This window comes from Sparus aurata, chromosome 3 (genome assembly GCF_900880675.1).
Source record: "Sparus aurata chromosome 3, fSpaAur1.1, whole genome shotgun sequence".
NCBI classification, from domain to species: Eukaryota; Metazoa; Chordata; class Actinopteri; order Spariformes; family Sparidae; genus Sparus; species Sparus aurata.
Genome location: NC_044189.1, coordinates 17,824,490 through 17,851,035, shown reverse-complemented (window position 1 = coordinate 17,851,035; position 26,546 = coordinate 17,824,490). Strand labels below are relative to the sequence as shown.

General features: G+C 40.8%; 1 protein-coding gene across 1 annotated transcript; it reads left to right on the top strand.

Annotated features, from left to right (window-relative positions):
- Positions 1-173: 173 nt before the first annotated feature.
- vars2 (valyl-tRNA synthetase 2, mitochondrial) lies at positions 174-26,136 on the top strand. Its single transcript, XM_030412673.1, has 29 exons — positions 174-768; positions 2,725-2,806; positions 2,898-2,998; positions 3,899-4,020; positions 4,146-4,212; positions 4,540-4,637; positions 4,732-4,813; positions 5,721-5,840; positions 6,618-6,726; positions 6,823-6,911; positions 7,849-7,939; positions 8,108-8,235; positions 8,367-8,470; positions 11,068-11,149; positions 11,304-11,380; positions 11,583-11,670; positions 11,874-11,967; positions 13,374-13,444; positions 13,529-13,654; positions 13,781-13,885; positions 14,603-14,671; positions 14,758-14,836; positions 16,431-16,561; positions 18,933-19,085; positions 19,564-19,806; positions 21,861-21,972; positions 22,168-22,370; positions 23,326-23,475; positions 25,795-26,136. Exons 1-29 carry the CDS (start codon positions 586-588, stop codon positions 25,870-25,872), a joined length of 3,237 nt encoding a protein of 1,078 aa, XP_030268533.1. The 5' UTR covers positions 174-585; the 3' UTR covers positions 25,873-26,136.
- The last annotated feature ends 410 nt before the right edge of the window (positions 26,137-26,546 follow it).

The window sequence follows — 26,546 nt, the reverse complement described above, 5'->3', positions numbered from 1 at the left end:
CGCGCAACAAAACGTAAAAACCACGACAAACCACTGCGTATACGATAATATTATGCATGTAATGAAACAGCACTTGGGACATTGACGTAACATTTGGGCAGGACATCGTTTCCAATAATTGTTTTATTTTTTAAACGAAGACAGGATCCTTCCTTCGCTTCACAGTGTAGCTTGACAGTGGTGTTGCGGGGAAGACATTTCCAGACGGACAGCGATTGTTTCCTGTTGTCCGTGAAGTTTAATCGGTCCGTCTGCAAACGCCATCCGAAAAAAAATCAAATCTTAACAGAAATATGAAATGACATTATTATTCGAGTTCATACATTGATTCGGTGTTCACACGTGAGTGGGAACATTATAGAATAGGACCTGGGCTTGCTTTGGACTAGTGTTTACAATGGCGAAAGGTCGTGGTACGCATGTTCTTTGTGCAACGTTACTGGACGGACAGTAAGTTAACTTAAGCAGGTTGAAATGTGAACCGTCCTCGTTGATAAACTTATTTCGCGGGTCGATAAATTGTGTGATAGCTTATCGGAATCAACAACCAGCGTTTAGCTGTAGTTCAGTTCGCTGTCATTGAGAATGTGGAGGGCATGTCGGCTCCCGAGGCTGGCAGCGAGTGGAGCTGTCAGACTGTGTTCGAGCAACCCACCCAAACCTCCAGCCTCCTCCTCAGCCCAGTCACACTCCGTCCCACGGCTCCAGGCGGAGAAACAGAGGCGCAGACGAGAGAGGGAGAAGGCTATACTGTCAAGTCAACGCAGTGTAAGTAGGAAATAAGCATAAAACAAAAACAGCATAAAAAAAAAAAATGTCGATGAAGAAGACTATGTACTTAAATGCCCAGTTATGTTCTGGGGCATGACTGGACCGTAGAACATATGACAGGCGTGCTCATTTAAACGCAAGGATCCAAGAGCCATTTACCCATCTAATGAATATGAATGGTTGATGATAGAATGGGGAGATGATTTTTTGTTCACGTAAATCAATATATTGCTATACATACATAACCAAGAGTAAAACAAAAAGAGCACGTGAACAAAGGTATCGTACGTTAAGGATTCTTTTCAGCCTTCGAGCCAAAACAAAAGGTATTCACAGTTTAACACAACGATTGTGTCATTATACACAGTTTAATACACAGTATACTTTACTTACATTTAAGTTTAAGCTTCTCACAGGTAAGTAGAGGTAGGTATCAAACAACTCTTAATAAAACATCAATGTCTGGTGGAAAGGCTTATCCACATTCTAAATATTGGATGCATATAAACTTAACCCAAAGGATATAAACCTTACGCTGTCTGGAACAAAATTGGCAGAATCAGTTCAAAGAAACTCACTGGTGCGACAGTATGGACTCGATCAAAGTGACCTGAAATGGGGAACACCTAGCCAGACATCACTTTCATTGAACTCATCCCATGTGGGCAGTCTTTGAATCTCTGCACCCGCTCTGAGTCAAACAGGCTTAAGATTCTTTAACATGTGTAATAACTAAATACAGAGTGATCAAAACTGTGACTGAGAACAATGTTGTAATGCTTGTAACTGAAAAAAGAACAAACAAAAGCAGGTAAGGTTTATGTTAGCACCATTTAGGATTGTCTGACAAGAACTCATAGGACATCTGAGGGAAGTGGCGGTAAAACTAAAAAAATACTTACCATAAAGCAAAAATTTCACCTTTGGTGTCAGTCTTAAGGCTCTGGACCTGGACTTGAGCCATAATCGGAGCTCTGTGGGGGTCTTTAAAATAACTAATGCTAGGGGCCTGAAATAAATATGCATACTCATGCATTTTTGCCATGAAAAAGTTGATCGAAAACGAATGAGTTGAGAACTTTGTTAACAATCCAAACATCACGCCAGTGCAACAACACAACACATATAATTTAGCAAGCCAGTGAATATTATTTACTCTTCAACGTCAATGTTTTTAGCTCGTGTATGTCTGTAGCCTGTTCATTAGCAAAGCTGTCACCACCGACAATAAGAAGTCAGTCTGAGATTTAACTCTTGTCTCTCGCTCAGTCACTGTCTCTTTTTCTCTTCTTGGTGCCGTCCTTCAATGTTCTCTTTGGTCTCTTCGCCTCTGTCATGTGGTCTGTAGAGTCCGCTGAGCCTGGTTCTGTTGCCCACTCATCCAGATCTGGTTCGGGTGCCTATTTTGGCCCGAGATCTGAAAACACATTTCTCTCAACGTTTCAAAGCTGCTACGATTGCATTGTAAACACATACACCCCCCGCCCGTCCTCTAAGCAGTTACAGGTTGCCTTCATCACAGTTCAGTTGAGGTGGAGCAGCCAGAGGCCAGCCAAAAATGATTGAATTGTGTGTCTTGTAGCCACATGCTGCTGGTCCAGGGTTAGGGGTGGCCAATGTGCACATGTTCCTATAAATCCTTATATATGATTTATATTTAAAATCACTATTGATATATTTTTGTGATGTAATATATCTTAAACAAATTGATAAAGAAACTCTGCATGGATAAAATACCCATGCATGGTTATCTGTTTGCATAATGCAGCAGATGGAATACATGGAAAATCAACACTTCACCACATTGATACTAAAATAATATGCTTTTTCAAACTGTCTATCCCAACAGACAGAGAGATATCAAAGTGGCAGTTACTGTGGAATAAACAGTGTAGCAGAAACTGCGATAGTTGACCCAACCCTGTTAAAATGTTGAATTTCTTTTTTTTACAGACTGCTGAAGAGGATGCAGTGAAATGGAGTGAGAAGCAGAAGATAGAGTACACCGCTAACACACCTCCCGGGGCAAAAAAAGGTGATTGACTTGCTGTCACTGGTGTTGGACTCTTGGAGCACCAGCATGTGTACCTGTTGTGTATTTCTTCAGACTTTGTTTTCCCTTGCAGACACCACCTTGCTGCTTCCATCCCAGTACAGTCCAGAGTATGTGGAGTCAAGCTGGTATCAGTGGTGGGAGAAAGAGGGATTCTTCAGTCCAGAGCAACACGTGAGGGTTTTAGAACAGAGCAACACATCCAACTGTAAAAGTTTCTTGAATATGTTGTTATCATTTATTAACGACAATAATGACCTGCTCAATGGTGTTGATGGGATGTGCAAATGAACAGAGTGAATTTTCTCCATTTTACCTGCACCTAGGGCCCCCCACTCTTTTACTAGCAATGGAGTTATGTTGGGGCTATCAACTACAGATTGTACTTCTGCATGATATCCAGTGATTTGGGTTAAACTGGATCATATTTTATGGGGATATTTCCCCTCTAATGTCCTCTGGCTGCTCCACCTCCTCTCTGTGGACAGAATTTGCAACTCAAAAAGCTTCACAACTGTGTTAAATACAGTCAGGAACATTTACTGGATTGCGTCTTTTAACAGTTCATGCATCATTCATGGCAGCATGCACCAATCTCCGAAAACTGTCAGGGAGGGAAAATCAAGGCTAAAATCCCGTTGCGGGAACTTGGCATAAGCCCAAACACAACAGGCAGTAAACTTCAATGGTCAGAGAAGCTCTTCTCACAGTTACTAAGTCTAGATTTGCAACCAATAATGATACCTAAACTGTGAAATGAATAACTGTTACACTACAGCACTTCTCTGTTTTCTCTCAAACATGAGCTTAAAATATGCCATTTAATTAACTTGTGGTATTTTGTATCTCTTTTCTGTAATTTATCCAGTCTACCTGCTACTATATAATGTCATAACTGTCTCATGTCATTTGTTAAAGCAACTATGATCTAAAAAGTGCTAAACAAAGAAAGTTCCTACTATTACTATTAAGTATTGAAATATGTCACGTTGACAGGTTTTTGCTGTAAAAAGGGAAGACTAGGACTCTCATCTGCTTTCAAACTTTAAAATGTCGTCCTGTTATGTCCATCAGGAGAGGTTATCTCACTCTGTGGATCAGACCTTCTCTCTGTGTATTCCTCCACCAAACGTGACTGGCACTCTTCACCTGGGCCATGCTCTGACTGTCGCTGTAGAAGACGCTCTGGTTCGATGGTATCCGCCAACAAAATACGCAGCATGTTATGTGAAGTGATGATTGTGGATAGCAAAGCACTGAGTCAGATTGAGAAGGCTTATCTGTTGATGGAGCAGTAATATATAGATTTGTAATCCACCAGGAGAAGGATGCAAGGCCACAGAGTGCTGTGGGTCCCGGGATGTGACCACGCAGGTATTGCAACACAGGTGAGTTCTTATTTTCCACCTCTTTCATGACAATTTAGCATTGAAAGAATAGGCTCATATTTGCTCTTAGAGCCATGTTTACATGCCAACATGTAAGTTAAAGGAGTTGTCATTAACTAAGTGTTCAGACGCAGATAAGATCTCTTTCTAATACAAGTCCAGTGTACATAATGGGGGACAAAATCCACAGTCCTCATTTGTTCGATATCTTTTGAATGTGCCCAGTTGCTTTCAGTGTCTCACACTGCTGAAGCTTCATACGAGCTTCAGAATGCTGACGATGGTTGCTGAACAGCTTTCTCATTCAGTCATCTCTGTGTCCATCAGACCGTGGTGGAGAGGAGACTGCTGAGGGCACATGGGAAGCACAGACAGGACCTCACCAGGCAGGAGTTTCTACAGGAGGTGTGGAAATGGAAGAATGAGTGAGTCATCACTTTCAGATCCTCACTTCCCATCTACTGTTTTGGACTGCACACTGTTTGTTTCATTGAGTGTTTTTCTCCATTTGTGTCCAAGGAAAGGAGAGGAGATCTACCACCAGCTGAGGAGGCTCGGAGCTTCTCTGGACTGGCGTAGAGCGTGTTTCACGATGGATCCAGTAAGACACCAGTCACATATGTTTGTCACGTATTTAACCACCTGAAAAACATCTATTTAAAACTTTAAGTGTCATTATTGCTATTTATTCTGAATATGTATGAAACAAGAAGCCCTATAGCTGTTAATAAAGTACTCAGAATGGATTGATAAAACCGCGGTGAACTTCAAACTGTCGCTCACTATAGCAAACCATGTTTCTCCACATCATTCTTGTTTTATGCCATATTACATATGTGAACTTCAGGGTCAGATGTTTAAATCCTGTGAATCTTATACAGGGGCTTTAAGATGTGTCATTTCTTTTATAAGGTAATTATTTATGTATATATATGTTCTCTATACAATTGTCTACAACATAAAAACTACTCAAGTGTGGGTATATGGATATATTACATTCCATGAATGTATCTTTTATCCTGCAGAAAACTCTTTGATTGATTGAGTCATTGTATGATGAGGCTGTCGCTTCAAACTTGTATTTTAAACAAAGTGCTGATAACTCACTTGTTTCATCACCATTTTTTAATTTATTTTTGACATTAAGAGTTTCATTCTTCCTGCAAACGGATATCGGTCCCAAATATCAGTCTACAGTCTCCTTGATTTCTAATAATCAGTATCAGCCCTGAAGGAACCATATGAATCAACCCCTAGTAAATAAAAAGTTGTTTGACAGCAACAGACTATACAAGAAAGAGCTCTAATTTCTCAAGTTCTTCATCTGTTTTAAGAATAAAGTCAGATGCAGTAACCTTAGCTTGCACAAACCTGAGACCAAAACAGAAAATAATGTGTGTTATGTACCAAGAATATCAGAATAGACCAACAAATAGTTACCTTGAAAAGAAAACTTGTGCCATGGAACTGTTAATACTGGTGAGGTTTCCTTTTTTTTGTAATTTCAGGATTTCAGCAAGGCTGTGACCGAGGCCTTTGTCAGGCTGTGTGACTCCGGTCTGATTCATCGCTCAGAGGGTTTGGTCAACTGGAGCTGTGCTCTGGAATCTGCCATCTCTGACATAGAGGTGAAACAGCTTCACATTGATACATAATTCATATCACAGGTGGACAAAATGATAGTTGTCACCACATATATGGATGCAAAATTTGGTAACACGCACGGTTTTTCCTTTTGCACAGACACCAGCCCCAAACTATCGTTTGCTCAGCTTTTTAATCAGTGACAAAAGCCTTTTGTGTAGGCCTCCAGCAATCGGGAGGTTGCCGGTTCAAATCCCCTGGCTCAAAGTGTACTGAACCCCAAATTGCTGATGATGAGCAGGTTGGCATGTTTCATGACCATCACTGTGTGAATGTGACAACTTTTGTAAAACACTTTGAACAGTCAGTAGATTGCAAAAGCGTGTGGTAAGGTAAATGAGGGAAAAGGAGTTGTTACCTCACTGAGAATTTGGAGGTGTGCAGTCTGTTGCTTGCAGCTCTTCATCAGCCCTATGTTCTTCAATACCCCCACAGACTGAATAAAACTACTCTCTGACATATTTAGAATTGGTCTGCAGTCAACAAATGCAGAAAATGACTGTTGTTTGCTTTTTAGGCACATTTTTGATAAACGATAGAGGTGCTAAACTCACCAAAAGCATTTATTGTGACCCACCTAGTTTGAAATAAAAATCAACTCACATTTCACCAGTTAAATGCTTTTAATGTGAAGCAACAACAGTAGGAAATGTTTGGTTTGCATTGGCAGTAACTTAACTTAACTCGTGCTCTTAGATAGGATCATCATTCATTCTGTTCTGTATCTATATGCTGTATATGTTTTGTATATTTGCTGTCAGGTTGACTCAAAGGAGCTGTCTGGGCAGACTATGTTGTCTGTTCCTGGTTATGAAAACAAAGTGGAGTTTGGGACAATGCTGACCTTTGCATACCCTATAGAAGGCCACCGTGAGTATTTTTCTCAAAACATCATATAATTTGTGTTTGGGTACTGTTATTATTCTATACTATGATTTTGCTTTCTCCCTTTTCCCTGTGTTTTAGATGGAGAGGTGGCAGTGTCCACCACCCGTCCTGAGACTATGCTGGGAGATGTGGCTGTAGCTGTTCACCCTGAAGATCCTCGATATCAGGCTAGTACACAATTAAGAGAGGCAGACATGGTCAATTGGTGCAAAAAGTGAAAACTTTAGAGTACAGTGAGCAATGTTTTTTAAAAATGAAGGTTAACCTCAGGGTGAACTGAAAGCCAACTTAAACAACAAACAAAACCTAAACTATCTCCCAAACCTTAAACAGAAAATCCCAAAAAAAGAAGATAGACCACGCCTACACTCCATGATCTATATACAAGTGGACTATTGACAGTATGTACATAATTAAATAGCTACTAGCCATAGGATTAACAACAGACATGACAAAGCTACTTGGCTAACAGTTACACAGGTAATCAGGCTAATTCTACAAACACCAATTCTACTTGTACGCACTCAGCTAGTTTAGTGGTCCCCAGCCTAGAGGCCAGGCCCTTTTAAAGAGTCACAAGATACATGAGATGATAATTGGAGTAGTTCCAAAAAAAAAAAGAGGTTTTCTGAAAAATTGCATAGTTTGAACTCTTTCAGCTTAAAGCAGTTATTTAAAATGATGCCATGTGAGAAGTTAAATTTGGAGTCTCTTCTTGGTGGAGCTTACCCTTAACAGTGAATATAAGAGTTCATCACTTTAATTTTTTATTTCAAGTCTTAACCAGAAAAAGTAACCAGCTAACAGCTGTCATATAAATGTGGTAGAGTAACAACTACAACATTTTCCTTTTGAATTGCTGTTGAGGAAAAGTATTAAGCAGCATAGACAGAGATGCTCATGTAAAGTACAAGAATCTCAAAATTGTACAGTATTAAATACTTGTCGTTTATTACACTACCACCAATAACAGTATATGCAATGATACATTTCTTTATTATTATATTACCAAACTGTGCAACATGCCACATGCAAATGCAGAGCAGATCTGAATAACAAATGATGTCTGCGCTCACATCTTCCTGCTTTGTCCACCTTGTCCAGGCTCTTCATGGGAAGCAGTGCAGACACCCCTTCACCGACAGACTCCTGCCCATCATCACTGATTCAATGGTGGACATAGAGCTGGGAACAGGTGACAGTAACACTACCGTCTGAGGCCCTCTCCTAGTCTAGTCTCATCAAAAAAATTTAATCAAAAGCCTCTCAGCTTGTTTATTGCCAAGAAAATATGTAGACTTTTTTATTTTGTCCAGCCCTGGACATGCTCAGTGTTGACCAGTTCCCTGCTCACATTTTGTAGGCGTCGTAAAAGTGACCCCTGCTCACGACCACACTGACTTCCTGCTGTCACAGAGACACTCACTGCCGCGCGTCACTGTGATCGGAGGAGATGGAACCATGACGCACCCCTGTGGTGAATGGCTGAAGGTACATGAACACCATTATCTGTAAAACTTAGGTGTGACTATATGAAGTGATGAAGTGAAATTATTCACAGGGATTCATCAGCTGTTTTCTTCCAGCTGTTATCGCATTTTTGTCGCTTTGTCTCTTTTAAGGGAGTGAAGCGTTTTGATGCCAGACAGCTGGTTGTGGATGCCTTGGCTGAGAAGAAGCTCTTGAGAGGAAAGCAGAGTCATGCCATGACTTTACCCATCTGCAGGTATTGGAACACACACACACACACACACACACACACACACACACACACACACACTCACACACTCATTTGGAATTTCTGTGTGTGCATTCACGTCTCTGCTCCTGTTTGTACAAATACAAAACAATCTAGAAATATATAATTGCTGTATATTGTAGATGACACAACCCATTCACTCTGTAGTTTTGACTTCTGTTTTCATATAAGTAGCATTTAGAAACCGCAGAAAAACAAAGCAGTGGCCACTCCCCGTGTTTTTGGGGTGATGTGGGCATGTACTGAATATGCCAATTGCTGTAAATATTGTGAACTTACTCATTCAGGTCAGTTATGTCATAAAATTTTAATTATTTAATGGTGGAGTGTTGAGGGTGAATTGAGTCCTCAGCCTGAGGAAAGGCGCTGCTCTATAGTTGCAAGGTGATCCTGATCCATTACCAGCAGCGCTAATATTGTCACGTGCTACTTGCTGCCTTCATTTTGGAGAGGTCAGAATCCACTAAATGTCATCCTTTAATCATCATATCTAGAAATAAGAAACAACGCTATCAATTCACATATGTAGCTTCAGTACATGATGTGGAGTCCCTCTTGCAAGAAACGTCTGCGTGTCAAGAATAAAAAGTTTGATGGATATTTTTCATCCAAATGACTTCAACAGTGCAATTTCTTTGGCCCTCAAATGGGCAGACAGAGTTTCATTATTTTATAGAAGATAAAGGGATGAGTCACAACACTGGTATTGACAAATATCATAATATTTTGACATAATATTGTTGGGGTATTTTAAGAATATATAATCAGGTTAGTTTGTGGAAGAGACTCAAAATTTTATTTTCAGAATTTTAATATTTACAATATTAATGAGGTAATAATAGAAACTTTTTCCCGTAAGTGAATAAACAAGCTGTTCTCAGGTCCCAGAACACTGTTTGAAGCTAGAAAGGTGGCAGGGTCCGCCAGATGTAAACAAAGTCAAACAGTATAAATTGTGTTGTCCTTTAAGGTCAGGGAGGTGACTCAATTCACTTTTCAAAATCAAAATCACAGAACAAAGAGCTCCTTGTAGTGAAGATTCAATTATTATCTATCTTTTTACTGCAGGGAATTGTGAATTTCTGTAATCACCCATGTGAGACAGCCAACTGGAAAATGTACCTTTTGAAATACATGACGTTCCAGTTAAAGGAGAAATTTGTATGATATTACAAGAATTCTGGTTTAAAATATTTAAAAAATAAACTTACATTATCAACAGAGCATGAAGTAACAGCAGTGTTCACATTATATCAAAGACGTCTACGTCTCTATTGAAGAGATGTCTTCTGAACATGGCCGTATATAGCCCTGTTATATAAGTGTATAATCAGGAGTTGAAATGCCTGATAATCCTTTGTCTGTGTGGTGGCACCACTTTTATTAATCAATTATATTATCAATTTGTTGGTTGTTGGCTGTTGGTCAGCTGGTTCCAGGTCTGCTGGTGCTCTGTTATTCCACCATAGTCACACCTCCACGTGATTGTTCAAAGCAGCACAATGACAGACACTTGCATTAGGAGGATGGTTATTAAAGTTGTGCTAACCGCTAACATTAACAGACAAATTAGCAGTGCAAAGTGCAGCCGGCTGCAGCTGTGAGGTCATCAGAGCATATGAGAGATTTTCAGAGTGTGTCCACTTCTCTAATCTTATTGTCTTCATGTGGTGGGACAGAGCAGATGCGATGGGTGACACATCTGTACTGGATAATCAAAGTTTAAGGACACTGTAACATGTTGACACGGATTTTCCCGATCATATAATATAGCAGCAAATAATAAAATTCTGCCTTAATATTAGTTCAATAATCATGTCATATTTTGTTCACGCTCAAGAGATACAAACTGTGAACACTGTCCTGGTGTTTATGTTTGATCTAATCAGGAGGTGATGATTTGTTATTTCATCACAAATACTGTTATTAAAGATGTCTGGTCACCTCTTTACCCGAGGAAGACCACATCACATAAAGACATTTCTTTTTTTATTTCTAAAGTTACTCATGAATCAAGTCATTTTGACTTTCATACTTTTACTTTTATTTTGATTCCTACCTTTACTTCTACTTGAGGAGGCCCACTTATTTTTGTAAAGTAGCAGTACGTATACTTGAGTACCATTTTTGTCCCCCACTGTCTCTGCATATTTAAACTGATACCTCTCAATAAGACGGCTCACTGTGCAGGGGCTAAGACTGAATGACAAACAGCATCCTTCAGCTGCGGCTCTGAAATTGTTTCCACAGCTGTTTCGATTGTGTTTCACAAGGAGCACATCTTCATGCAGCCTGAGCCCGATCAGCCAGTACCACCCCATACCAGCAGCTAATACTTGATTTAGGGAGAACAGCGTAAATATCTTGAATTGTACACAAACCTGTGTAAAGGCCACAAAAGGGCTGCCCTCAAGTTTTTTCCACCAGTGTCACGATAAGCTCCTTCTTGCATCCTTCGTCTTTGTCAGACAAGACAATAGAGGCAATGCTATAATTTGATAATGTTCTTGTATGTTTCTAATTTGTCTTTTTGTCTTTGTCTTCCTCCTTCTTCTCTGTTTCAGTCGCTCAGGAGATATCATTGAACCTCTTCTAAAGAAGCAGTGGTTTGTTCGCTGTGATAAAATGGCTGAAAAAGCTATACAGGTAGGTTACTGTGCAATGTTTATATTTAGGTCAACCCTCATGTATTAAAGGATCATAGTTGCACCACATGTTTTCAAGTAACCAGTTGTAGACCAGCTATTTATATACCAACATGTATTAATCTCTGAAATGTGACTATTTCTTTCCCTGTCAGGCTGTGGATGATGGACAGCTGGAAATCATCCCTCACCTCTACACCAAAACATGGAAGAACTGGCTCTCCGGCATCAGGTAGACTGTCCTGACCTTTGACCTGGACAAAAATCATGTATTTTAACAGTCATATGATCGGGACAACGGGAGGGCGAACAATGGCGTTGTGTCTCATTCTTACTGGTGTGACATGTGCGTAAAATGACACCACTCCGATGAAGAATGGACTCTTGTGTCAAAGTTACGGGTTGTCAACAATGTACCTCTGTTTGCTTTGCAGTGATTGGTGCATTTCTAGGCAGCTTTGGTGGGGTCATCAGGTCCCTGCCTACCAAGTGGAGCTTCTTAACTCTACTGACAAACAAGAGGTTGGGTCCATGGATGTGTTTATGTTTTGAAAGTGCTGCTAACATGAAAAAGTTTGCTTCAGACAGATATAGAAATGGATAAGTGGTTGGCATAATGGGTTACATATCTGATGTACATTGATGTATACTGATATACTCCCCATGTTGTACACCAATGTCATTCTCTCCCAGACAGTTTTGTTGTGTGTGTGTTTATCTGGTAGGAGCAGTGGGTTTGGGGTCGGAGCGAGGACGAGGCCAGACAGAGAGCTGCTGTCAAATATGGAGTGAAGCCTGAAGCCGTTACTTTGACTCAGGGTGAATCACCTTTACCTTAACCCCTTAACTTGCTGCTGTATCAGCAGATGATACCTTACTGCTACACTATCCATCACACTGATCACTGATCGTAAATGTGTTTGTTTTTTTTTAACATTTGCTGTCGCTGTGAACACTGCTACTGTTGATATTATTTATTTTACCGCTGCTGTGGTGCTGCAGCTACCTCTACTTGAGGCTGAAGAGTCCACTGGCACAGCGGATTTTCAGTGTAATATCAGTATGTATCTGCCAATTAGGAACAACTTTTTTTGTACATAAATGTTAGTTTGTTACTATAACGACATTACACAGTTTACTAGAGAGCCTATCACAGTATGTGGCTGCAAATATTAAGGAGGGTTAATTTGATCAAATTAAAACAAAAAATACAACATTTTATCTACATTATTTAATCAGGATGTATGACGAAATCTGGATTACGCTTTTACTCAAGTTTTACTTTCAGTTTAGTTTCAGGCAGAAAGTGCAAGAGAGCTGTCAGGCTGCACAAGCTTTGCTACTAAGCATTGATGAGGTTTGTCTGCTTCCTTCCATGGTGCTTGGTATGTCCCCTCTTTGTTTTAATTAGAGAATGCACCCCAGCTGGCATGGACTCCACAAGTTAATGTAAAACCTGCTGACTCATGTTATCCCAGCATGATTTGACAAGTGTTCCACACAGCTTCTTGTGATGTCAAAGTGTGTTTGGCTTTTCTCAGTCTTCAAATGTCCCCATACATGTTGAATGGGGTTGAGGTCAGGTGACTGTGGAGGATTCCTTGGTCTCCTCTGATCTTCAGTAGTTGTGTCAAAGCATTGAGGTGTGTTTGGGCTCATGATCCCGCTGCAGTATGAATCCTCAAAGATCTAACCAGAGGATGGAGCATGTCTCTAAAGAAAGGAGTGGTGTTCCTTTTTGGTGAGGGTGGAGTCAGTTCGGTACAGTGCAGGTGTCCAACTCCAGAGGAGGCAAAAGAGCTATAGACTTGATTTTACTCACCATGTTTCACCATGGGTTACACAGATTTTGGTGTCATTCTCTGTCCTGTGTATCCCCTTTAATCTGTCACTTGGATGAATCATTAAATAGGACTTTCTTAATCCAAAGTGTTTAAAACACTAAAAGGTCAAATGTCCCGGTCAGTATATATGTTATTTTAAGTATTATCAAATATCCAAATGTAAGAAAACCTTTATCAGTGGGTAATAATTTATTTAAGACTCTTTTAGAAAATTGGAGGTGTAACCAACTTAATGCAGTAGGTTAAAAAAAACAACCAAGTAGTTAAAAAGCAGACGTTAATAGTTTTGTTATTGTAGTACTGATCTGCTATAATTGCTATTTATGTAAATACACGCATGTATTTCTTTTTTTACTTACTTCTGCACACTCCCTATGTCAGACCCTGATGTCCTTGATACCTGGTTCTCTTCGGGGCTGTTTCCTTTTGCCATGCTTGGCTGGCCTGAGCAGGTACTGCACTTCCGTCAGCAGAACATAGTCTTCAACAAACAGCCCTTTCCCTTTGTATTATAACCTCCGTCTCATTCCCTGCAGACTGCCGACCTTCAGCGCTTCTACCCAACTTCCATTCTGGAGACGGGCAGCGACCTCATCTTCTTCTGGGTTGCAAGAATGGTGATGCTGGGCACAGAGCTGACAGGACAGTTGCCTTTTAAACAGGTGCTTAGATAATGAGCACCTCCCCCAAATTATCAAGTATTTCTACAAACACAAGTGATGAATCTCAATGTCAGTATATTCTGTTGTTTTTCTCTCCCTCTTTTGTACTCCCATCATGGCTCACAGGTTCTACTTCACTCTCTGGTGAGGGATAAATATGGCAGGAAAATGAGTAAATCTCTTGGAAATGTCATTGACCCATTAGATTTCATCCATGGAGTCTCTCTGGAGGTAGGTAGCACATAGGCTTTGTCCAAGAGGGATATTAATGTTAATTACTTGCTGACATCTATCCCACTGAATGAAGGGGCAGAACTCTGATGCAGTTTAAACTGCTGAAATACTGTTATCTGAGTACACTTCAGAAACAAAAAATAGAGTCAAACAGTAAAGTGGATAGTTTCTATTAAATTATCTCCATCAATACATGATAGGTACTAGCCCAGGCTGTCCTGAAAACCAAATTATGTATATAACTTGATTGTGCATGACAGGGTTGATGTGCTAAAAGCATTATAACACAAAAAGTTCAGGCGAATGAAAATATGGGAAAACAGCTCAGGGCTCAGAGGGTCCTGTCTCCTTCCCATTTTTGGAAGAGAAAGTAATCAATAGTGGTTGTATTTCCCAATTTGGTTTTCAGTTGCTCATAACATTACATTAATAAGGCTTCCATAAAACGCTGTCATCCAATAATTTTGTTTTAGACTGTATTTTGCTTCTGTCTGGCAGAGAAGCACTGCATTACCACAGTGAATGTATTTATGACTTCCATACTCAGAAGTAAGAGTTTATGAAAAGTGATGGCATCATCTATTCTTTGGTGAAGTGACAGCTTATAGTCGTAAACAGAAATAGCCCACTGAGACAGCTATCTTTTCTAAGTCCCACAAAATACTTTTTTTGTTGTGAAACTCTTCTCCCCATTGTTTCTCTCCTTCCTGTTAGAGACTTCAAGAGAAAGTAAAGGAGGGTAACCTTGACCCCAGGGAACAACTGGTGGCTATGGAGGCACAGGTCAGCTTCCTGCTCTCCTTTCTGTATCTGAACAGCACACTCATTACTTTCTGTCTCATCTGTCTGCTCCATCTGCTTCCCCACAGAGGAAAGACTTCCCCAAGGGCATACCTCAGTGCGGGACTGACGCTCTGAGATTTGCCCTTTGCTCTCACAAGATTCAGGGTGAGTGACTCTCGTCACTGCTCAAATTATCCGAGGAGAAGGACCATTTGTCAGAGTGAATGAGTGTGTGAAGTTGTGTGATGGAAAGCATAGTGTCAGGAAAGAAGATGGGTTGCACTTTGGCTAGATATAGAGAAAGAAATGATTTGTGAGGGACTGCAGTGACGCTACTGACTGGATAAAAGAGTATCAAAGGTTTCAGCTGTAACCACAGTTCTATGAATCCTGGACGACTGCCAGAGGCAGTGCTTATCACTGGATATGTTCCGACTTTCACACACGCAGGTTGCGTGTTTATATCAGCTCACTTATATCAAGTCACATGTGACCTCGGATGACTACCAGTTACCAGACCGTAGTCACAGAGCAGTGTACCGGGTCTTGTTTCTGACAGTCCACTGTCCCCTCGCCCACTTGTTCTGCCATACTGCACCCCATCCTGAGAGGCAGCCATTGTGACTGTCTCTTGGCAAAACAGGACAGAGTCCCTGGAAACAGATACAACCTCTTCCCCACTTGGGGACAGAGCAAACAGGCACCACTGTGAAACCCTGAGCATCCTGTGCCTGTGCAGCTTGGGGTCCAAGTGGAAGCTGTTCAGCAACCTATGCAGGGGGCACAATGTCAGTAAGCCCAAAGGAATGATAGCACAGGGGGGGAACTGTCACACTAATGCAAATCGATCTTATCAACTGATGTGCCATTGAACTCAATGCCACTACAGTCGTTGACCTGCGTAAGCAAGAAGATGATAAGGGACTGGTCACACAGATGATACTGGTAGTTATACCGGGTCGGGCGTGATTTGAGGTCACACATGACTTTGTTGATATAAATACTCTACCTGTGTGTACGCAAGACGGGAGATAACAGTGATAAGCGCTGCCTCTGACAGTCAGAAAGGGTAAATAGAACTCTTAAGCACATTGAACCTTAGAAGTAGAACCACAGAAGATATTTTTCAACTGTGTTTAAAGGGAACAGCACAGGGGGCTGTGGTAGTGGGAGCTTGTTTAAGGGAAGAGGTTAAGGCTTTTACAGGCGTATTAGTGCACAATGGTAGTATACTATCATTATGATACTAAGAGTCGTGATTTCATGGAAAATTTATGTGGGTTTTTGGGTTGTCTGTCTGCCATCCCATTCTTGTGCAGATGATGTTTCTGGAACACACTGAGGAAATGTCCTGAAATTTGGCACAAACATTTCACTATAAGCAGTTCAAGGATGGACTGATTAAATTTTGGTGGTCAAACGTCAAGGTCACTGTGACCTTACGTCTATCCCATTCTTGTAAATGCAATATCTCAAGAACTCCTGGAGGGACTACTTCAAATTTGGCACAAATGTCCACTTTGACTTATGGATGTACTGGATTGTAACCTCTGTGTTGACACCCGTTACTTAGCCACCAGACTAGCTTTATTCAAATAAATGAAAGTACTTCATATTTTCATGCAGGACTGAAGTCAGTCTGGAAGTGGGCACACACCACGTGACAAGTACACGAACTTCCTGTGCCAATATATAGGTGAAACTCATGACCTTTACCTTCATATTGTGTGTCTGATTCTTAATTTTCTGCTTTTTTCAGGTGAAGACATCAGTCTGTCCGTCTCTGAGGTCCTGAGCTGCAGAAACTTCTGTAATAAAATGTGGCAGACACTGAGATTCACACTGGGAGTGCTGGGTGACAACACAACACCAGTGATGACACTGGAAGAGGTACAGCAATTGAATCAACCATTGGAATGTTTTTTTTTAATTTATGGACAGTATATTATTTTAATTAAATGTTTATATTTTCCACAAACACAAGCCTTGATTGATGACAGTGTCCATGCACCACTGAGGATGATTTGTGTTCATCTTGCACAAAAGCAGCAGCTTTTAGTGTCTGGCTTTTGTGTGTCTGCCATGATATAACTCGACATCTTGTAAAATGTTGAGCAACAATGATTATTGCTGATAACTTATAGATACTGGTAATCTCACAGTCCAAGTTATGATTACAACAGCATGTCACAAGGTTGAACCCAAAAACAGCTCGACAAGCAGGAAAGGGGACAAGAATTTTCTTTACAGACCACCAGGGATGATGAGATGGTGAATAACTGGATTAAGGCTGAAGGGGGAAGGAATCAAGTGGGTCGCTTTGCAGGGGGAATTTTGAGTATGAGAGCAGGCAAGATGAACTTATGGGAAGGCAGGCAGGTAACCCCAGAGACTGGGAAAACAGGTTAGGGTTAGGATGAGCAGGTTATTCGTAGCAGGTAGTGATGACTAGATGCAGACATCTGTGCAGGTCCAGGATGATGCAGGTGTGGATGGAGAGAACAGACTTCAGGCGGTGGCCTTGGGGGTAGGTCAGGAGACCTCAAGGTGCCTGGGCAGCCGACTAGGGGACAGGTGTCGACTGGGTTGGCAATTGGGTACGTGGAAGAGGTGTCAGTCAGTCAAAGTTGTACCTCCAGTGGCCAGTCTTCCAGTTGTGGAGTAAACCTGGAGTGGAGTAATCTTGCTCTTTGTTGACGAGATCAGAGTGAGCATAAAATAAGCTTGGCTTATCCCACAATGTGGACTCTGACATGATGGGGCACTCCTGCTAAGGTAGCCTGTAACGGCCTGGATTGACTGCCACATGCCTTTAGTGCTGTTGGTGTTGAGGTCCCTCTCTGTATTCCTCAAGATTGATGTGATTCTCTTGGGTGGTGGCAACTCTGAAAATTTGGCAGTCTGTGCACTCAAAACAGTCCTGTAAGGCTGCTGTAGCTTCATCTGTCAACACTCTGACAGTTTTAACTGATGAATTGACCCCTTTATGTCAGCTCTGTAGCTACCAGAACTATCTGTATAAACATGTTCCAGGGTATTTATTCCCTCTGTTGGGGAACTGTTCATGCTGGTCGAATATAGGTAAAACAGTCCTAGAAAAGTAAGCGGAAGAATCAAACACGCTGGTGAATTCTCTGGGCAGATAATACGGTCTACATCTCGACATTAAAAACTTGACATCTGGCAAATGTTGTGACTGTGTTTGAGCATGAAGCATCAAAGTCCTGTAAACCTAAATTCCCTGTTAGATTATACTGCAGTTTCCTGAGGAATGGAGGTGGTGGTATGATGTCAATGGTGCACTCGTCTCTCCTCCCTTCTTTTCTCAAACTTGTACTTACTATAATTTCTTTCTAAAGAATTAATAATTTGATATGTGGCATGTGGATATGTGATATGTTTTGATGCGTGGCAGGGTCCGCCACATATGAACAAAGTAAAACAGTATAAATTGTGTTGTTGTTTAAGGTCACTTTGTTTCCTCAGTTTATTCAGTCAAGAAAACAAAAATAGTTTGTTTATTCAGTTTGTTTAGGCCGAAAAAAATCTGCCACTGTGGATCTTTCTATGCTCTTTAACATTTCTTCAGCCAAAACTACAGAGTGCTGCTTTAGATCCAAATTAAAACATGCCTGATCAACTACAGGAATTTATTGTTGGCGTGGCGATATTGACTTTGGGATCTTATGTCCTTCTAGGACTGTTGTTTGATTGACATTAAATACAATTGTAGCCAAAGGTATTCTTTAATTTAAATGTATCATCATACATCACCAGATACCTCACTCATCCAACCCTCCCAACCTCCACAAGAATTTCAAAAATGTAAAGTAAAATGTAGTTTTTTCCACAAGCACTTTCCATATCTGTCTAAAGATAAACATTCAAAATATAAACAGACTGTGACGAAATAACACTACTACTACTAAAGTTATCAAGAAGGTTTCACGAAGCTAGCATGCTAACCAGGTACCCAATGCCAGTAATGGTCCAAAGCTCCTGAGCTTGCCCCCCCCCCGCCCCCCCCCCCCCCCGTCCCCCGTCCCCAAACTCCCAGTCTTGACCTACACGGCTAACTGAGCTAACTAATTAAAGGCAGCTACAGTTATCTGCAGTTAGCGAGCACTCTGGGGATACACTGGCCTCTATTTGTTTTCAGTATGAATTTTACAGGTAGCCAAGCTAATGCCTGTAATTCTCTGTATAGGAATCTGTGAAGCACATTTTACTAAAAATGTTTTTTTGCTATTCCAATTCTCAGTTGACTCCCCTGAGCAGCATGGACCGGTGGATCTGCTCCAGACTCTACAGCACAGTGGCACAGTGTGAGCAGGCCTTTGAAGCCTACGAGCTGCACACTGTCACATCTGCCCTGTACTCCTTCTGGGTCCACAGCCTGTGTGATGTCTACTTGGTGAGGAGCATAACATTCACATTGCATTATGGGTGCATTTTCCTGTATTAAAAAAAAGGACAGATTGGAAAAGAGATTGTTACTTGGTACTTTGTTTCCTTTGTATTAGCAACCATCTAGTTACTGCATAGTTAAACAGGAAGGTGGTAGTTTTATGTGATTTATTCATGGGGGTTCAGTCACAGCCTGTGACAGATTGTCCATCTAAAGATTAGGCATGTTGCAAATTTCTGCATTCCAGTCAGTCTGGTTCCTTTTCTCTCAAGCTTTTTGTGTTAACATTTGGGTGCAGTTGGTAATGGGTTTGAAAATAGGGCCAGTGTGTTGCAGTTGCATGTTTTTTGTTTTTTTTGTTTTTTTTATCCCAGTCACCATCACTTGTCACAGGTTCGCAAAGACTGATGTAAACAGATTAATGTAAATGTGGAAATGCAGCCATTGTTTGTCATTTACTTCTATGTCTGTGTGTGTCCTTTAGGAGTATGTGAAGCATGTGCTGGTCCATCAGGATGAGAGGGCAGCGGTCCAGGCTGAGACTGAGGGCAGTGTGCAGGTGGCCAGCAGTGTCCTCTATCACTGCGTGTCCACGTCTCTAGCCCTGCTCTCCCCCTTCATGCCCTTCATCACTGAGGAGCTGTGGCAGAGACTCCAACCATTCAGACCCGGAGCTGCAGCCCAGGCCAGCCTGTGTCTGCAGCCCTACCCCTGCTCCTCTCAACTAGTAGGACTACAACTGTTAAACTTCCTCACAACCACAACAAGTGTTTTCCTTCATCAGTTTTTCATAATGGAGATATTTGCAGCAGTGTTTTGCCTATAAAATGGGTCAGGCCACACAAATTACAAAATAACATTATTTAATTATAACCTATCTTTTTGTTTTGTTCAGATTTTTGGAAATTGGCTACCACCCCCAAAAAATCGTGGGGAATATGATTTAATTGATTTTGCTTAAAACATTGGAAATATCATATAGTTATCAGAAACCTTCTCCCTATGGGTAATCCACAGATCCACTGATTGTTTCTAGTGTTGTTTAGCATTTTCATTTTGATCTTTTGTGTTTGAGATTCACGTTAGTCAGTGGTGTGGTGCAGTGCATAGCGAGGTATGAAGCATATGCTGTACCTACTTTTTGTCAGTTGCTGTTGTGTATACACCTACTTGGGGATCTGGACCAATGCGCATCGTTTATGTGCACACTGGCCATATGGAAATATGAATAGAGTTTCTGGGTCTGAAAAGTGAAGCCAATGCATTATTTTTACTGGTCAGCAGAGGGCACTCCATTGTTTTTAAAAAGTAGTCTGATCGTATGTAAGCTTATGAGAGAATGAGCTACTTCTTACCTGATTCATGACCTTGTTTTATAGTTGCCTATTAAGTTTATGGTCTAAATCTCTAGTTTCACAATATAGCATGATTTTCATTTTGTAAATTATGGTCCCATGTAGAGTAAGCTAGACGATAAAGCAGGGTATGCATTAGGGCAAGTTTACCTTATCTTTGACAAGTTACTACCACAGCTTGTTCTTGGGCCCTCATTTGGATCCATGTTGGATATTCTCCCAAGCCCCACCCTCTGGTACCATGATGATCAACTCTGGCTCTGGAAAAAAAACGGCAGCAGCTATATTGCAAAAATGGAGGCAAAATAGTCAGCCACAAACCAATGGAGACATCACAGTGTAGAGGAGTGGAGTTTATCATAAAAATGAAATATTAAAGGGAAGTGAGTAGATTTAATTAGTTACATTACAGACACTGCCTTCATATCTCCTCATAACAGTTGAATTGTAAATGGCTTTAGTACTTGCACTTTATCAGGCCTGGTGCCACTGTTTTGCTTCGCAATAAGTGGTTGCCTTTACATTCAAAGGTGTCTTAAGTATCAACTCATGTGAACTCACGTTAATGTTAACTAACTCACCGTAGCCTTCATCAAAAAAGTCGTCCCCACTGGTAAAATAGCAATTGCTGCTGCTGCTGCAGAAAATAAATAAATGTGATGACTCCAAAATGCAATCCACATTTACCAGGTTACCACTGATCCACTGGGGTAGTCTACACATGTACATTAGTTACTCAAAATTCACACTGAAAGCACTCATCGTTACATCAGAGAACCAGTACAAATGTAAATCTGGCACAATTGTAAATACATCCAGTCTTATATAATTGTTGTGCTTGCAGGTTTGCATATCGTACAAGAGTGGTGTCGCAGCCAAGTTCCCTATGCAAATGAAAAATGGACTTGCATATGTAGCAAATAGTTTACATGCAGTACATGTTATAGGGATATGCCTGACTAAAGCACAAATAGCATGATGAGAACCTTGAGGTGTGGTCAGACAGGATTTCACTCCCATGTCATTTTGTGATTTAACGTGTGATTGTGAGTTGACCTCATCTTGTTCACCTGGTGTAGCGCTCAATGGTAAATGGACTGTATTTATAAAGCGCTGTTGTAGTCTAAGCAACCACTCAAAGCGCTTTACTACACATATTCATGCAGGGGGCCGTGTATAGAACCACCCACCTTGCGATGTGAAGGTAAATCCAACCATCCTAAGGCCTGAGTCTGTCACGTTAGCATTAGACTAGACTGTACTCACTATTATCTGGTATTTTTTCAGTCCAAACAGCTAGTGAAGTTGAAGTTATCACTCTGCTGGTTTCTACTCCTGGATGCGTTCAGTTATTTTTGGCTGGGTTTTGAACTTTCCATGGATTTTAGCTGATGTGTTTTTTTGTGTGACCTCTCCATCCTGCCAGGCACACTGGAATTTCCCTGATGTCGAGAACGATTTTTTGCTGATCCGGAAAGTGGTCCGAGTAGCCCGTTCACTACGAGCCCAGTGTGGAATGACCAAAGAAAAACCTGCCAGTGAGTCAGTTAACAGTCGCAACAACCATTGAAAATATAACAGCTCACTGACGAATGCTCAGATATAGATCATGTATCATGTGATCATGTTTAAATGCAGAAAAATGAGATTGATGTGACTTACTTACTAGCAAGTAATCAATGTGTAAATTGACATAAATGACTGGATTACCTAACACATGTTGTGTGTCTCAGTGTGGGCAGTGTGTTCACCCAGCCAGGCGCAGGTCCTCCTTCACTTCGGGTCTGCTGTGTGGCCATTAAGCCGAATTTCCAACCTCCATATCTACTGTCCTCAGGAAGCAGAAAGCCTCCACTCTCTCTGCTCCACTCCTCCACCTAAGGGAAGCCTTGTCGGTGTGGTGGACCACACGTGTCAGTTACACCTTCACGTTCAGGTATATTTCAGATTTCTTTCACTGCAGCCCTTTAAGGCTTAACGTGCCCCTCTTAAGGACAATCCTGTCAATGTTCACAACTGCCAGTATTATCAGACTCACAAAAATTAAAAAAATTCTAGTTAGATTCGCAGGGCTGATCGATCAATTATTGGATGATTAAAAAAATGCATTTTCATATTTTGGTAATCACTTAATCTTTTCAGGTATTTATTTGGTAAAAAAAAGTCTGTAATTTTCTGGTTCAGGCTGAGAACGTCGTCAACTTTGACAACGTCAACTCTGAGAAATTATGTAAGGCTTTTTTTTTTTATAAATATCTGACGCTTTATAATTAACAATCAATAAAAAGAATATTTGGCACAATAATCATCATGTCAAGTCAACATTTTACATTTACATTTTAGGGCATTTAGCAGATGCTTTAGTCCAAAGTGACTTAAAGTAATTCAAACATACATTCATACACTGATGGTGGTGGCTGCCGTGCAAGGTGCTGACATGCACATCATGAGCAGTTTGGGGTTCAGTATCTTGCCCAAGGACATGCTGGCTCTACCCCTGAGCCACAACCACCGCTGTTTTACATAGAGAACAACAGGTGTATGTGTTGTGACACGCAACATTACACACTGCTTATCAATAAGCCGCTGCTACTGCTGAGCCAGACAGAGGATCCATATCAACTCACTTTGGACAAGCTACTGGTAGTGGAGCAAAGTTTTTAAAAGAAACATTTCAAGTTACAGTAACTGAAAACAGTTTGCATTAAAGGCATATGGTCAGGACTGTTCTGCATAAAGTGCAGGTGTGTCTGGGATTTGCATAGGAGAAGCATGAGTTAACATCGAATTTGCTACATAAACTTTAAATTCAAAACGCCAACTGGCATGACTGGTTGGTTCCACTGTTTTAGGTCATATTTCTAACAGTGTTACATTATTTCCTCTTTCAGAGTGGAATGAACGTTGACAAACAGATACTGCAGCTCTCCCAGCGCAGAGACAAGCTTGTTTCAAAGCTGGAGGAAAACCTCCGCACAGTCCAATCCCCACACTACCTGACCAAAGTTCCTGCTCATGTCAGGGAACAGATTGACAGTAAGGTGAGTGTTGCTTTGGGGTTATTTATCATACTTCATCATTTGCGTGTGCAAGGGTGAAAGTCAGTATTTTTGTATGTCACATGGTTATAACTTCAAGGAACCAGAGAAACAAAATCAAATGACAGACAGAGTTTAGTAAACTGTCCCACATTCCACAGCTCACCTCGATCCACAGAGAATTTCAGGCCTCTGTGCCGGCGGTGCTGCTATCTAAACTGGTAATTAAGTCGCTCAGCTGAGGTGGTGCTGTGATCACCTCCAAACCAGACCGATGAGGACTCACTAATGATTGCAAGATTTTTAACAGGCAGGACAATTTTGAAATTGTAGTATTTATTAAGTTATTATTAATATATTCAATTTTGTGCATGGGAACTACGGTGGCCAGTCTCAGATGATGGAGATACGAGATCTAGATCGTCCTCACCAACTGATTTCCTACTATCGACAGCCTGCACTGCTTCCAGAACGACACAAATGAGGAGAGTCTGAAAAGTAAACTGGGACTGTGGGCTAACCATATATTTTCCCAAAAGGTGTTGTCTTCGCTGTTGCTCTTTTTCAGACCACCCATCATTTCTTAGATCAGACAGGACTTGTCACCCTGGTGACTGAGAAAGTGGAGGAGAAACCTGCTCTGTCTGTGTCGGGCTACCCCGAGCTTTATCAGACAGAAAACGTCATAAAAAAGACAGAAAAATCCATACATCCATACACTATGAATCGTTAGCTTGTTATTAGCTGTGTTGTTAGGCCTCTGTGACCGTAGCATTAGCTAATGTCAATCAAAACCAGCTTTTCCCACAACCCAGCGCTCCAATGCTCACTGTCAGCGGTTTTCCACTCAAAAAGCAAATCTTATGAGGACACGGACTCTTAAAGCTGCTGCTGCGTTATCTTCATTTTAGCTGACTTCCAGCCCGTTTTGTCGTTAGCAGTCCCCTCCCTCCTCTCTACATCACCACATGAACAGGCAGCAGTAGTGCAGCAGCAGACAGACCAGACACACAGTAGCAGCAAACAGTCTCTCTGTGCATTCTCAGGGACCGACCCTTTAAGAGTTCTCCGTCCTGATTGGATAAAGTGGGCACGGATACCAGAAATTGTCTTTTCGCTTTTAGGGAATGAACAGGAGGGAGAGTCATGGGTTACTGAACAAACACTCTATAACAGTGATTAGTGTTGGAATATAGCACAATATAACACTTACTTTAAAGGAGCACTATGCAGTTTTACAGGAAGAAAGATTCTTCGTTGACTGATTTTTCTTTCTGCATAAGCAAACTAAATAAATTCACTTCTACTGTCATGACTGAATAAACAAACTGACCTTCAAGGACATTTTTATTGATAGGTGGCGGACCCCGCCACCTCCCTAGCTTCAGACAGTGTTCTGGGACCCAACTTTCCTCTGAGAACAGCTTGTTGATTCAGTGATGGAACAACATTTGTATTATTACCTCATTAACGTCATAAATATTAAAATTCCGAGTTTGATTTTCTTCTCCAAAACTACACAGTGCCCCTTTTGATAAAAACAATTTAACCTTTAGGGTGGAAAGGGACTTAAAAAGAGACACTTGCTCATGTTCATGTTAGATTTATTTGAGGTTACTGCAACAATAGGTTTACATGCTGTCATGTTCAAAAACACACGTCAGTTTTCTCTTCTTGTCCACTGTACTCACCATCTGTCCAAATTTCTATTTAGACTATTTTTGCTATTTTTCAACTTTTACCTACTCAGTCATCCTTTCAGCAAGAACCTCCACATCTCCATAAACCTCATATTGCTCCACATCTTTGGTACATTTTTAGTTTTATTCAATAATTAGACAATTTGTCAGTATTACAACTCTTCAAAGCCCATCATGTGCTCATTGGTTTCCAATTACTGTATGAAAATATATTTAATTTAGTACTGCCAGTAATATTAATACACTGTACATACTGTACCTAGGCCTACTCCACTCTATTTATGTACTGTACATAGGGCAATATCTGCACTATTTATACTGTACACACTTTACACTTGACTGCTTTTTTGCACTTCTGGCTAGACACTAACTATTTCGTTGTCTCCGTTCTAGTACTGTGCACAATGACAATAAAATTGAATCTAATCTAATCTAATTTAATTATTTATTATCATGTAATTATCACATAGTCAATACTGTCAGTTTTACTAAACTTCTGTACATGATGGTTATCTAATTGTATGATAGTTACCATTCAGTTATTAAAAACCACATGTGAACGTGTTCATGTGATTCTTATTTTAACCCTTCTTTGTTGTCCTTCCTCCTTCTGTGTATTCAGATGTCAGCCATGCAGCAGGAACTGAAGACCACTGAGGACCAGCTCAGCGTCCTGCAGCAGACTCAGGCAGCAGAGTAACCACAAGTGGACATTACAGTAACCGTGAGGCTGCTGCACATCAAGTCTGATGAACCATTTATGCTGTCTGAGCCAGAGATTTGGACACTGCTCGATTAAAAAGGAGACCTCACATAACATCATCATCATCATGTTATTTATGTACTGCAGTAGCTCATTGTTCAGACCGTGATACAGCTCTACTGCGCTGTTCAGTTGTGACCACAAAAATGTTTTTTTTTCTGACAATAATCCTTCATATAAATCATAGTTTTTTAAAACGCGTTTCTTTTTCCTTTACTTGTTTATTTCCTGGGGAGGTCAGAATTTTGATACCTGGAGGATTCAGCATCCAACACAGTTTGAATATGTTGTATATACAAACCTGGTTATGCAGAAAAATGTTGTTTACCAGGCTTCGTTGTGTCAACATAGGCGGCAAACATGGCACGCAATCCAAAAAATACAAAAGACATGTCAAATGAATGGATGGATAGGCAGACAGACAGACAGACAGGCAGACGGACAGACAGACAGACAGACGGGGAATGTGTGAGAGAGAAAGAGAATTTTAACAATCATTTTTTGGGGGAAGAAACTTTCATCAGAAGAGAAAGATCTTCATTGAGGGATTTTTTTTTCAGGCTAAACAAACTAATTCACACAATAACAAACAGCATTTATTTCCTCCGAGA

Bases quoted from the DNA above. Each gene is read 5' to 3' on its own strand.
- vars2 (XM_030412673.1), top strand. From the start codon at position 586: ATGTGGAGGGCATGTCGGCTCCCGAGGCTGGCAGCGAGTGGAGCTGTC. The intron at 2,999-3,898 runs GTGAGGGTTTTA...TATGTCCATCAG, and splicing joins TCTTCAGTCCAGAGCAACAC to GAGAGGTTATCTCACTCTGT. The intron at 13,655-13,780 runs GTGCTTAGATAA...CATGGCTCACAG, and splicing joins GACAGTTGCCTTTTAAACAG to GTTCTACTTCACTCTCTGGT.